General features: G+C 31.2%; 3 protein-coding genes and 1 long non-coding RNA gene across 4 annotated transcripts in view; 2 read left to right on the forward strand and 2 right to left on the reverse strand.

Annotated features, from left to right (window-relative positions):
• Window positions 1–656: 656 nt before the first annotated feature.
• On the forward strand, window positions 657–2,199 carry LOC111026630 (sesquipedalian-1-like). The gene is made up of 3 exons (XM_022304746.1): window positions 657–1,067; window positions 1,144–1,332; window positions 1,767–2,199. Exons 1-3 carry the CDS (start codon window positions 863–865, stop codon window positions 2,054–2,056), a joined length of 684 nt encoding a protein of 227 aa, XP_022160438.1. The 5' UTR covers window positions 657–862; the 3' UTR covers window positions 2,057–2,199.
• Window positions 1,318–6,107, reverse strand: LOC111026631. The gene is made up of 2 exons (XR_002603726.1): window positions 5,046–6,107; window positions 1,318–1,516 (listed from the first exon to the last, which is right to left on the reverse strand). It is a non-coding gene; the product is annotated as an uncharacterized LOC111026631 (long non-coding RNA).
• A 202-nt stretch (window positions 6,108–6,309) lies between these two features.
• On the forward strand, window positions 6,310–14,196 carry LOC111026629 (putative phospholipase B-like 2). Its single transcript, XM_022304745.1, is given in 8 exon segments — window positions 6,310–6,512; window positions 7,818–8,064; window positions 8,204–8,298; window positions 8,414–8,569; window positions 8,684–8,909; window positions 10,691–11,013; window positions 12,542–12,715; window positions 13,780–14,196. Coding segments are annotated over 8 exon segments (1,689 nt in total). The 3' UTR covers window positions 14,045–14,196.
• Window positions 14,150–14,202, reverse strand: part of LOC111026623 — a 2,404-nt gene continuing 2,351 nt past the window's right edge. Inside the window, exon 3 of the mRNA XM_022304739.1 lies at window positions 14,150–14,155. Within this exon, the coding sequence (XP_022160431.1) occupies window positions 14,150–14,155 (6 nt within the window). The remainder of the gene's footprint in view (window positions 14,156–14,202) is intronic.

Raw genomic sequence — 14,202 nt, forward strand, 5'->3', positions numbered from 1 at the left:
TTCTGTTGTATGGTAAAAAAAAAAAAGTCATTCATTGATATTGTAGGTCGCCATATTTTAAAAAATTTTCAAAATGGGTCGTACAATAAAAAGTTTGGGAACATCTGCTATAGCTCATTTAGCCCTCCCATTCCACGTCCATGCACAGCTATAAAAAAAAGGTAATATAGCATACTTAGTACTATTTAGTATACTAAGTAACTAAAGTAACTACAGTAATTGGGTAATACTCTGTGTAAAATCCATGAGTTCACCAGGAGCGGCTCCAATGACATGGTGGAGTGTGGGGGGAAATATTCAGAAAACTTTCGATATTGTAATACGTTCTTTTTAACAAATTAACAAACAATTTTTTTAGAAATATTGGCTAGAAGGGGGTTGTGGACCCCAGCCCCCCTCCCTTGAGCCACCCCTTAAGCTACTTCATTACGATAAAATGATAGTCGATGACACGATTTTACAGTAGTTGAATGCCGAATGGTTTCAACCACGGACTAAGATATTATAGAAAGATACTTTAGTCTGTGGTTTTAACTGACAAAAGTTATAAAAATATAGCACAAAAAATTTGAACTCATTAGTCATATGGGGTTGGCCAAGTTGGCTTATCTTTTTTTTTCTTCCATGAACTTTCGGGAAAAGTATCCAAATCCCGATAGTATATTACGTGATAACTGATAAAGAATAAGATTGAAAATATTTTAGAAAATTCGAATTTTCTTCAAGTACTAAGATTTAAGATATCACTAGATCGCTTGCTCCTGTTAAAAACTTAAACGAATACATAATATTCACATTTTGTTCAATCAATATTATAAAATGTCAACAAAAATTACATATTAATGAGAACTAAACAATCCCAATGAAGATAAACGAGAAAAATTTATCTGCATATTCAACATCGACATCGCCAGTGGATAAAGAAGGATGGCTTTGCAAACGAGGAGAACTTAACAAAGGCTACCAAAAAAGATGGTTTGTTCTTAAAGGCAATTTGCTTTTTTATTTTGACAGGAAAAGTGATAAGGAACCGCTCGGCGTTGTCATATTGGAAGGGTGTAGCATTGGTATGTTGTGTAGATGCATCACTATAAATTGACTGTGTTGGTATTATATGTATATATTCTTTATTTTGTTCTTTAGAGTTGGCTGAAAATGATGATCAGTTCAGTTTTAAAATTATTTTTCATGGTCCCAATAATAGGAGTTATATATTGGGAGCCGATAGCCAGGAGTCAATGGAGCAGTGGATGAAGTCGTTGGCTTGTGCCAGTTATGATTACATGAAATTTATGGTAGCTGATTTACAAAGGCAACTCAAAGAACTAGAAGGTATATTAACATTAGTTTTTACCATTATTAGGACTTATGCTTGTGATAGTGCTACTACTCTATACTCTGTTCATGGAGAAATATGATTGAGCCAAAACCAAAATGTGTAGTATCTAACCTCGACCAAAGATGACTGACTTCCTCACTTCTTGGCTCCAGTTTCATGTATGAAGTTGGTCATTATCTAGGTGAACAGAGCATAAAAATGAACTAAATATGCATATAGTTAGATATGCATTTAAAAACAAAAATATGTATTCAACATTTTTAACATTATGAATTTAATTTATAGCTTATAGTAATAAATCTAATGAGGCAAAAGTAAATGCATATGTTACAAAGTTCAACCCTTAATCATTACTATTACATTATTATAGAAACAGAAAATATTTATCACTATTTAAGTAAAATGTTTAATTTATATTTTTGTATAGAATCACCTGTTCGAGTAACTCTTCAAGTACCAAATAACCAAGCAACTCAAAACAAAGAATCTAGTGTACAATCATCTCCTAAGCCACCTCCCAGAGGTCGCAATAATCCTTTCAATAAGCCAGTGAATAGTCATCAATCTCCTCAGCGTAAAGATATAGTTTCGTTTCGTAAGACATTCAAAGAATTGCACAACCAACTTGGCAGACCTATACTTAGAGATAGGAACGAATGGAGGTTTGGATTGATGAAACAAGAATTAAAAACTCAAGAACCACTCATTACATTATGATATGTTCTATATTTTTGTTGTATAATGTTATATAATGTTTATACTATAATTTTATTTGTTTGGGATTTTTTGTGTTAAACTTAATGGCTCTATACGTAACAGAATCTTTATTTATTATAATATACAGTTTATTTTTATCCATATATGCTGGTTTTGTTTTAACACATAAGTTATCAACACAAATTAAAACACAAGGTGCATACGACTTTATAAGGCAATAACTGAAAAAAAAATTTGCTGAGGGTGATCAAACATTTTTTAAATATAAATACTGGAAACTCATAATTTTTATGCTAAAAATATAATGACTCTTTATTCTTGTTATTGTTGCTTTTACAAAAACATAAAATAATTCTTAATACAATATTCGCAATTCATCTAAAATTGTACTACTTTTAAAAAATTTCTGGGGATGGAAGAGTCAGTACCCCAACCCCCTAGTTATGGCTCTGCAAATCCAGGGATGTATTTAAAGTTAGGGGAATGAGGTGTTGTGAGGGCCGCAAATCTCGAATTATAAATTGTTGTACATTTTTAATATGGTATAATAAGGCATTTTTATTTGTTGCCCTAGAGCAGCAAATTCCTCAAATACCGCCCTGACTATATTATTATTTATATTAAGATTAGAAAATATAGGTATTAATAGAATACTAGTATTTTGCAACAAAACATTTCACTAGGATGCTATAATTATTTTACCTATTAACTGGACAGCAATATTACACTCCAGTACCGTAGCTATGGGAGGGGTGGTAACGTGCCACCTCAACATTTTTTTTTGTATGCCTAATTTTTGTAGTGTAGTGTAGTGTATGGAAATTCCTTATAATTTATAAGTTATACAATTAATTTGCTCCATTATTATCATAATCTTCACTGTTTTTACTTTTTAGGTATCCCATTTGTAAAAGGTCAACTATGGCTTGTTTTGAATTATATTATGTGTTAAATGAATGTTGTGAGTTATGTTTATAACACATATTAATATATTAGCCCATGGCTTACATTGTTTACAATAATGTTAATACATTGTTATGTTACAATATGTAGGTACTAGGTAGTAGTTGCTACATAAATACAGTCATAAGAAAAAAAGTACATGACTTGTATTGTAGTTAACACTTTATGAACAAAGGGATCATAAAGTAATATATGAAAATAATAAGTAGATATTCTAGCATTGCGAAATCTAAGGAAAGAATAATTGTTTTAGCTACAGCACTGTTTAAGTTCAAATTCATCAAAATCCCGAAAATCTGCAAAATTATTTTTTAGTTAGAAATTTATGAGTTTTTCTTTTCGTAGCTAACATAAGTAATTTTAATAGAAGATTCCACAAAAGTTTTTCTTCCTTTAATAAAAAAAAAGTTTTCTTGAATGTTACCCTATTTATTATTAAATTTATTAATTTTTTTAAATTTCGTACAACTAGGTATGCTGGGATGACATAACGTCTCCACTCAGAATCTTTGTTCATGTAACTATGCAAAGATTTATCATTGAATTAAAATATAACACATCCATTGCTGCAATGCCATATTCGATAACTACTGATAACTAAACTAGGTACCCCACTACCCACATATCCCTCTTTTCTTCATGTCATGATATAAGTACTTAAACCCCCAACTGTAATAATTGGATATACCTTGGGGGTCCTGGGAGACCTCGGCCTAAATACACCACTGTAGACTTATATAATATTTATTTTTTATTGAGTTAATCTTCAACATCTGAGGTCATTAGTCTGGGTTGGTTAAGTAGGTTTTATTACTGTAGGGGTTCCGACTGTTCCGAAAATCCGAGAATATGCAGCATGATTGGTTGGAACACGTGTATATGTGGTGAGAATTTATTTATTTATTTATTTGGCATTAAATGGGCAAGGCCCTGTTATAATAAACAACAACATTACAATTATTATGATAAGCAAGATAGAACACAGTAGAGATAATAATTTTAATAATGATGACAATAACAATAATACCTACTAATAATAGTAATAGTAAAAAAAATGATAGTAATTATATTATATAATATAAACATAGCGTATTATGAATTGAGAATTAAAGAATTACAATAAAATGTGAATGAGTATAAACTTGGTGAGTTCAACATAATATCAATTTTTAATTTATTAACGGTTTGCATTACTCTATTGAAAATAATATTATTTATTTATTTGCATAGCTGGTAATTTTTAAACTTCAATGAAATGTGTTTTCTGATCGTGCATAGTTGGTGTATAGAAGGATAAACGGATTAAAAATCTGGGTGTCAACATTACCAGCCAAAATCTTCAATAGGAAATATAAATCAAGATTTATAGGTTATAGGTACGTCTATGTTCCAACGCCTGAAGGTTCAATATAGATAACAATGGATTGTAAGTAGTATGAGGTTGGTTCTCTAGGAATGGAGCATTTAAATGAGACGAAGCGTAAGAATTTTTGTTGTACTTTTTCCAATTTTGAATTATTGCCTAACTGGTAGGGCGTAATTAGTAATCATATAATTGAACCGTATTCACAAATGGGTCGTACTGACGAACAGTAAATCAATTTTGGTATGTAATTGCTAAAATGCTATGTAATTAATAACCAATTGGTATAACTGCATATAGGTAAATAATATAATTAATTCAAACTGCATATTGGTGGACTGTCGTAGAACATTTGTTGTAAATAATAATACAATTTATATTAGTTTATGATTACCTACTAAAAAATATTTAATTATATAGGACATAAATATAAATAAATACATTTTACATATTATATTTCAATACATGTAGTTACGAATAACTATAAAAAAAATATTTAGCGATTCAGCATAACTAAAAGAATATTGTTGATACAAATATTGGTTGATTGGTGCTTACCATTATTATTAAACCAAACTCTAATTTTCCACTGCTTTTTTTTAAATTTAGAATTTAGAATTTCACATTTTTCTACCGACGACAAGAGATGCATTATGTACCTACCTTTTAGGTTGTAACCCAGTTGATAATCCGGGTGAAGTTTACGTATGTTTCCTTGTTGTTTTTATCAGTAGACAAATATTTTACTTTTTAAATTCATTTGACCTATCATTATTCTGTATTCTTTATCCATTTTGTGGGTTTTATATTAAGTTAGTCATCAGTTTATCATGTTGCACTTGCAACTGTAGTGTTTATTACGCTAAATAATAAACTATATTGTAGATTACACATGTAGTCCACGAAGGTAGTGTGTACAACACATATGCATACCATACGTGCATAAGCCCATATATATATCGATACATAAATAGGTTTAATATAACATAATATTATTACACAATATTTGTAATCACATGATTGCAGCGTTATAAAACATGATTAGTTTAAGTGTATAACTATTAACTATTATTACGATAATACTAAAACAATGTTAATGTATATAATAATAATAATAATAATTTTATATAAAAAGAAATCAACACAATATAGTCTAGATTGGAATATTATTATTTTTTACGGGTATAATAAACGTAACGAAGAAATTAAGTCACAAACACTGGTGGGTATAATAATTAAGAGAATAAATACCATTTAGTGATCCTCATTTCTCATTAGGGTACAAAGTGTATTCAATATGATTATGTTATGGATAGTTAATTGTGTTGGTTAATGAGTATACGTTGAAGATTGTCTGCAGTATTGTAAGAGTAGGTAGGTATATAATGATAATATATAACGAAAATTGCCTCATACAAACGACGTCACAATATTCGTAATATTGTACATATTTTTTTATTTGTGTCAACTTACAACTAATGTTTTTACCATGTTACAATAACAATAACAATATTGACATTATAATATAATGTTTACCTATCAACTATTGTTACTCACTGTGAAAACAATTAAGTAGGTATGTAATAAAATATACATTAATGGTCAATACATTTATAATTAGGATCCAGTTTAACTCACAATAGGAATTATTATTATGTTATTGAAAATATAATGTATTGTGACGGGGGAAAGACGTGAACATTGCAAAGTATTGGTACAAATGTACAATGGTACCTATATGCATGTATATAAGTATATTACACAGATTATACTATATTATATTTGCAGGGTCCCGGCTAGAGAAGCCGAACCTTCAGCAGCAGAACCATTTTGGTCGGCAATCGATCGCATTTGTTGTATAAGCATCATGCCTACTTACTCATGTGTACTACAATAATCGTGTCATCGCAGTTTATCGTTTATAATCATGTCTGCCAGAAAAATCACGATCGTCGTGTTTCTAGTGTAGTCCGCGATCTTCTTGACGCTGCCAACGCGGCTTTCGGGCGACGACACGAACCACATATTTTACGCTATCGTCGACGATGTTGATAATATTAGAATTCGACACACTGAAGACGGTAGACTCGTCGGTAAAGCTAGTTACACTCGGAGTATAAACGCTACAGGGTGAGTCTGCAATTTAAGTATGTACAGTGAAACCTCCCCTAGCCCTCTAACTTACCCCTCTAAATAGCGGACGTTTTTTTCCGGCTACACACTACACACTGTTTCAAATTGAACCCTCTGAATAGTGGACAAAATTTCAGTAACCAAGAGTGTCCGGTATTTAGAGGTTTCGCTGTTTATAGTTTTTTTGTCATCGCAATATTGTATGCAGCCATAATTTAAGATACATTATATTTATTATGCATCATTGTATCAATATTTTATCGTTTAAATGTTTTTTACATTTCAAATAACTGTTAATTCGAAATTAATATCGGACAACAGTCATATTAGGTATGGGCATATGGCATATTACTTGAAACTAAATAGTAAAAAGATAATATTTTGGTGGTAATCGTGTTTACTTTTACAACAGTTTCAAATATTATAAATCGAAAGTAAGAAAAAAGTATTTGAAGAAAAGAGTTTAATACAGATAAACAGTAATGTAGTATTTAAAACGTAGAGACTTAAAATACTTGCTGATAAGCATTGTATTTACAAAACGAATTTAATTGTTGATACATGAAAAAGTATTTGAATATCAATACCCAAATATATTTTACTTAAATACTTTATAATACTGCTGGTTAACGGGTGCCATTTCGATTTGTTTTGACATTTGAGATGGCTAAAATATTTATTGTTGGGCTCCTTGAAAACTGATTTAATTGCCGTAGGTAAGTTTACTGGTTATTTATTTCGAGAAAATGTTTTCTCGTCATACGGTGAAATGTCTTTAAAAACTTCATCCATTAAAATTCCTTCCCATAATTCAATTATTTATATGAATAATAACTGCAAAGCTGTGTGCACTAAACAGCTAAAAAGTTAATTTTTTTTAAACATCTTAACTTAACTAGCTAGTTTATTTTGAATAAACTTTTCAACTTAACTTGTGTAATTGGCAGTTGAAATAACTTATCTTTTCGAAGTTGATTTAAAAATAATCTATCAAGTCAAAAAATTTTTTAAAATTTTTTTAAACAGTTAATATTTTTTCCTTATTAACTTTTAACTCATCGAGTTGAACCAATAATTTGTTAACTTTTAACTTGTAACTTATCGATCTAGTGTTCTCTTAACTTAACTTGAGTTAATTATTTTTTCATTAATTTGCTACCCTTTGCATAAGTGATATATCTATCGACTAGGGATAATGCCTATATGATATTATATTTTTATCTTCGGCCGGAATGGTGATTGCCTACAGGATATATTTACTATTTAGGTATAGTAAAAATATTGGAATCGTTTGCTTTCCAGGTGGGATTATCTAGAAATACTTACATCCATCAAGGAAGATGACGCGACACAAGCCTATGCCGCTGGTTTGTTGGAAGGATACGTCACTGCAGATTTGATAAACAAGCATTGGCAAAATGTTTTTCAACATTTCTGTGACGGTCGATCTGATTTGTGCGTAAAACTTGACGAGTTCCTGCGGACGAATAAAAATTGGGTCATATCACAAGTGACCGAGAAAAATGGATCGGACGCGTATTGGCATCAAGTTTGTACCTTAAAATTATAATTTATTATACATCTATTACAAGACGTTATAGGTTTTTGACGTGGAACACTATAGATTACAATGTCCATAGCCACATATGAGTAATGTGTATATATTATAGTGGGTCTTACGTTTAAAGGTTGGTCTCATGTACAAGCAACTCGACGGGTTATACGATGGATATAAGCTGAATACAAAAGAAGGAATGCAGTCTTTGACATGGGAAAATTTTTTGTGAGCATAGTAGCATATATTATTTTAATATCTGTCATTGATCTTTATAATTTGTTATTTACTATGACATTTAATAATTGTGTTTAAAAAACGAAATTGTTAACGTTTTGAATAGTTGGATGAACATTCAAGGTGATTTATTTAATTTATGCGATGCCTTTAATTAATCACACCCTCATAAAAAATCGTTTGGGGCTGAATCGTGTTCAGTTCTTATAAAATTACTACCTGGATCCAAAGAGTTGTTCTTCTCCCACGTTACTGGGAATAGGTACCTAAATTTGGTTATATTATATTGTTATATGAATTATGTATCATTATCTTCTGGGATCTTTGTTATTAAAATAATATAATATATTATTATTATTAAACGTATATTTTATAGGTACGAAACAATGCTGAGAATACAAAAGCGATATCGCCTTAATTACAAGGAAAGCAAATCGTCGTACCAACTAGTGTTCGGACACGATATAACATTTAGTTCGTATCCAGGATTCTTATATTCGATGGACGATTTTTATTTGATTTCTTCTGGTTTAGCAGTGACCGAAACCACTATTTCAGTTTACAATCCACAACTATGGGCCAATGTTCAGCCAGTTGGGCAGGTTAGAGATAAATACGTGTAATAATGCAAAAGAGTCGTAAACTCAGAACCATATTATATAGGTATATTCTATAATATGGTCAATTTAGCCATACAATGTACATATTCATATATTATATAATATATATGTAGGCAGTATACGATTTTCGTTATCTGTAGGAAATCAAATTAATAGGGTCTCAGAATTAATGCACCTACACTTTACATTCTTCCACTTCCCAAGCCATTCATAATAAAATACATCATATACTTGAGTATATTGAATATGTTGGTGAAATTCGTACTAAAAACGCACAAACAATTAAAAGAACGAAAATATTATTTTATATTCAAAACAATTGATAACAAATCGTGGTACATACATATTGTCATGCTGCATAATATTGAAATACATAATACAAATCAGCTCGAACCGCAGCAATTCTGTAGGAATACAAGTGGGTACTATACTACTATAATATAGACATATTGTAGTAAATAACATCATGACAACCTACTGTAATACATAGGTTGATTCACCAAGAACGCTCATCCCCTTTTTTCTTCAATAATGTAGTTATTAAAAATCTGTTTTTTTACGTTTTTAATGTACTTTAAGACCATATTTTTAAATTATTGAGATTTTTTGTACTTATTTAGGAGTATTCCGTGGAGATACAAACTTCTGTTTTTCAAATGAAAACAAGACTAAAAACTAATTTATTCAACTATAAATTATACAGCAGATCATTTTTCTAAAATGTTTGAAGTATCAAAATCAAAATTCGTACTTGTAGTTGTTGAGTTATATAACTTTGTGTTCTAAGGATAAAAAGTCCATAGTAATGAGTGTATAAGATGTGGGGGTTGGCTATGGTGATTTGAAAATTGTAATAATTTATATTAATCTATAGATATTAATAATTTATAAAAATGGCCAACGTATAATAGATACTAGATCCAATTTCACGTCTATTTTATACTTGTGTAAAACCAGTATTAAGGACTATTATCCTTAATACAAACATTTTAATAACTAAGAAACTACTCATTCGAATTTTGAACGTGATACATCAACATTTAAAAAAATGTATTTCTTCTATTTACAGTAAAAGAGGAGGGTTCTCATTTGAAAAACAGAAGCTTGAATCTCCAAAAATCAAATTTTGAACAAATTCATTATTAAAGTAAAAAATGGGGATAAGCTGCATGCTTAGCCAATCATCCGGTATACAAACGTGTTTGTACATACTAAGACACTGAGTATACCTTTATACTTCTATGTTATGTGTAATGCATGTGCATGTATAACAGTTTTATATCAAAATTAATGAGAAAATGTTTATCAGAATATTCTTTATCTTAAATTATGCAAGGCGGTGGTACCCAAGGGGTGTGCAACATTTTCATACAAATATTACTACCAGAATCCTCCAAAAATATAGTTATTAACATTTAAAAAAGTAAAGTGTTCTTGTTTTTAATATACAATAGTGTGCGCTTAAAAAATGTCATAAGACAAATTGCCTGTTAAAAATAAAGAAACTAGTATTTCTAATTTGTTTTTAAATTTTATTTCATCGATCCGTTTGAATATGATATTAAATAACACACTCGTTCAATTCTACAAACGATTCATAACGCTTTGTATATACTAAAATATATGTTATACTTTTATATCGTAATAAAATAACTGCAGGATCTTTATACCTTTATACTCGTACAATGGCGCAAATAAATAATGAAAATTAGAAAACAATTCGTTTACCTATTATTACACCGTTCTTATAAATGATGATGAAGGTGATGGTTTTCGTTCGGGCGATGGTGGCGAATCGGCTGGCGTCCGATGGACTGGCCTGGACGAAGTGGTTCAAGAAATACAACAGCGGCACGTACAACAACCAGTGGCTGGTGATCAATTACTCTCTTTTTCGGCCGGGTCGCAAGCTGCCCAGAAGAGGGTTGCTGTTCATGCTCGAACAAATTCCAGGATTGGTCGAGACGCGTGACGTGACCGAATCATTTCTCAACCAGACGTACTGGGCGAGCTACAACGTGCCATTTTTACCGGCGATATCCGAGGCAAGCGGTCAAGACGATATGGTGAAGCGATACGGAAATTGGTAAGATGGCGATTGCTGCAACGATATACGTGTCGAATCTATATGTTGGTGGCCGTGGCGCGTTTTGGTGAACATACCGGAGGAAGGGGGTTGGGGCAGAAATTCAACACACAAACATGGTTTATATAATATATATGTATGTTACTGCGAATGTCCGTAATTTGTGAGTGCTGGCAGTGGCAGTTTAATGTCATCACTCATCATACACCAAAGTCATTGGTGAATGTTGGCATACTGATTAAATTTGTACTGTTTGTAAACATTTACTAGCGAATGTCGACATTTATATAACGATATTAGTAAATGTTGGTAATGCCGATATTATTTAATCTGATCTCGTCTAATATTCTAGTACCTACTTATTAACTAATATACACGTTGATAATTTCGATAAAATGTTTTATTGTCTTACCCTGAGATTTATTATACCTGGATAACCGCCATGCTATATGCTGCCTCGTTAACATTTTGTATGATATTGTCATTCAACGTAGTTATAGTGTTATAGTAGCTAGTACAGTGATTTGCACAATCAACTAAATATTTTTTTTAAATGGAAAACATACGTGAAGTATTTTATATTAAATTCAATAATTTAGTATCTAAAAAATTATAACTACCAAAAATGGTGTTATAAATTAATTATACACCAGGAACCAGTTTTCAGTATGTAAAGAAAATTTAATATCAATCACTTATGTACAAATTGATCAAAAAATTTGCTTAAGGCAAGCTTCTGTATCAAATCTATCAACCAGTGGGCAAGAGTATACACGATGTAATTGCAAAACAAAGCGCACCAGTGCACCACAAAAAAGTGCGGTTGTAGAAATGTTGGCATTTTATGCAGTTCAAAATGTCATGACAAAGTGTCAAAATTGCAATAAGTAGAACAATTTTCGTCGTTTTTTTAAAATAATAACTAATAAAAGTAATTGTTAATATTTATAGCTAAGCTAGGTATACTAGATAAGTATATCATTTATATTTTATATTATTGTCTATAGTACTATGCTATAATATTATATGCGAATACGTAACCTAATAACCTATGTCAACATTAACCAAAACCGTGTTACGTATGTCAATATTGACCAAAATCCTAATGTAAATATCAACATCCACCAGTACATGTCTATATTATTTTAATATTTTAATATTCACCAATTTAGTAGGTGTATGTCGACAATCACTAGGTGATTGTCAGCACTCACCAATTGCGGACATTCACAGTACATGTATGCGTAAATAATATAGCTTTGGGCGTAGAGATTCAATGCAGGTTAGGTACCCTTACGAGATATACATTACTTAAAAACTTTGGTGATTTTGAGTCATTAAGATTTATTTTTGAACCAATAGTCTTCACAACATTTTTAAACAATTTTATAATTTTTTATATAATTAATGGGATTTATAAGAAGCGAATACGCCTTTTTAAAATGTATATATTGTTTCTGCATCCCTTGCGCACATACCTATAGTATATATTATTGTATTAACATGCTTTTTTCTTATATCAAAATAGGTTTTCGTACAAAGACAATCCCCGGGCTCGTATATTCGCCAGGGACCACGTCAGTGTGACCGACGTGCCGAGCATGATGCGCCTGATGCGTTCCAACGATTTCAGAAACGACCCACAGTCAAGGTGTGAGTCTTGCATTCCCCCGTATTCTGCTGCAAACGCCATTTCGTCCAGGTAAACGATAACAGTTTCACTTTGGAGATAATTGCATGTTGTAAGCATATAAGCTATAGAATATATAATACACACATACAGAATGTACATTGTGACACTGTCATTTTTTTACCGAGTTTTTTTTACCGCCCACACAATACCGAACGCCGCCGTAAGTACAGTAACGCACACCCATCCGGCCCACACACAGCCCATATAATCTCTCGTCGCCGAGCAGACAGACCAGCAGTCTGGTAATCGTGTTCGCGTTGTCTGAACACTGTAGTTGGCTACAGTATAACAAATGAATAAAATATAATTAAAAAAACATATCGGAAAACAAATAATGAATTCCATTTTATATTTCTGTATCATAAAAAATGTTGTATTTTTTTCATATATTATATTGATTTCATCGAAATAGGTTTCTAATCATTATTATCTTAGCGAATAAATTAAGCATTCTAAACATTTACTGCATGTTTATATTCCGTATCCCAATTCCTAGTTATTATACGGCATTACCAATTAAATATTATTGTTACGGTTTTAATATTATTGCAGGTATTTTATTTATAGTAAATATATAATACACATTACACCCTAAACTTCTTGTGATCACATCGACGGATCATATGGCACAGCGGAATTTTTAGAGTGTTATACATTTATACCGGTATATTAGTTGTTGCAACTCGTGAGTTATTCTTGATGTTTAAATTTTGAAGCAAGTTTTTAGCATTACGTAAACACTTGGCAATATTGTAAAATGTTCATAACTTGTTTTAAAATTAAAATATAAAAGTAAACTTTGAGACGCATTAAATAATATTTTTGTCTTTAAGTTTGATAATAGGTCAAATCACTGTAATATTAAATATTACAGATTAGAACAGAATATGTATTACTCAAAATGTCCTCAAGTCAGATATTATTTATTTAATTATGATGTATAAGTATAAATACGCAATATAGTATAGCTTGTGCTATTATTAAAGCTTGAAAAAACCATAAACTTGTATCTATAAATATATATATATTATATGTACACCTGTTATAACTGTGATTGTCGTCGGGTTTTGCAGAGATGATTTGAATGACAAGGACGGTGTGTACCCTTTCGAGACACTTGGCTATTCGAACCAGGGAGCCATAGACGCCAAAGTAACAAGTCACATGACTTTCAAGAAGCTGACATTTTTGGCCGTCTCTGGACCGACCTGGGGCACCGGAGGACTTCTTGGAGAGTTCTGTTGGAGCAAATCACACGCGGCTAATGTCAGCCACATCGGATTACCTGACTGTTGGAGTTTCAAACCTAAGTTGCATCGGTGGCAGTGGAAAAATTAGAGCTGAAATCTCCTCTCCCCCTTTTACTGGGTCATAGCCCAGGTTAGGTAGTTAGGTTATTTCTATCAACCGCTAATTTATGCTGTCGAATGATTAAAGACAGTTTTAAAACTGCAAGTAAAAAATTTTATTTTACTGGAGTATATGTGGTTTTTTTT

This window comes from Myzus persicae, unplaced genomic scaffold (genome assembly GCF_001856785.1).
Source record: "Myzus persicae strain clone G006 unplaced genomic scaffold, MPER_G0061.0, whole genome shotgun sequence".
NCBI lineage: Eukaryota > Metazoa > Arthropoda > Insecta > Hemiptera > Aphididae > Myzus > Myzus persicae.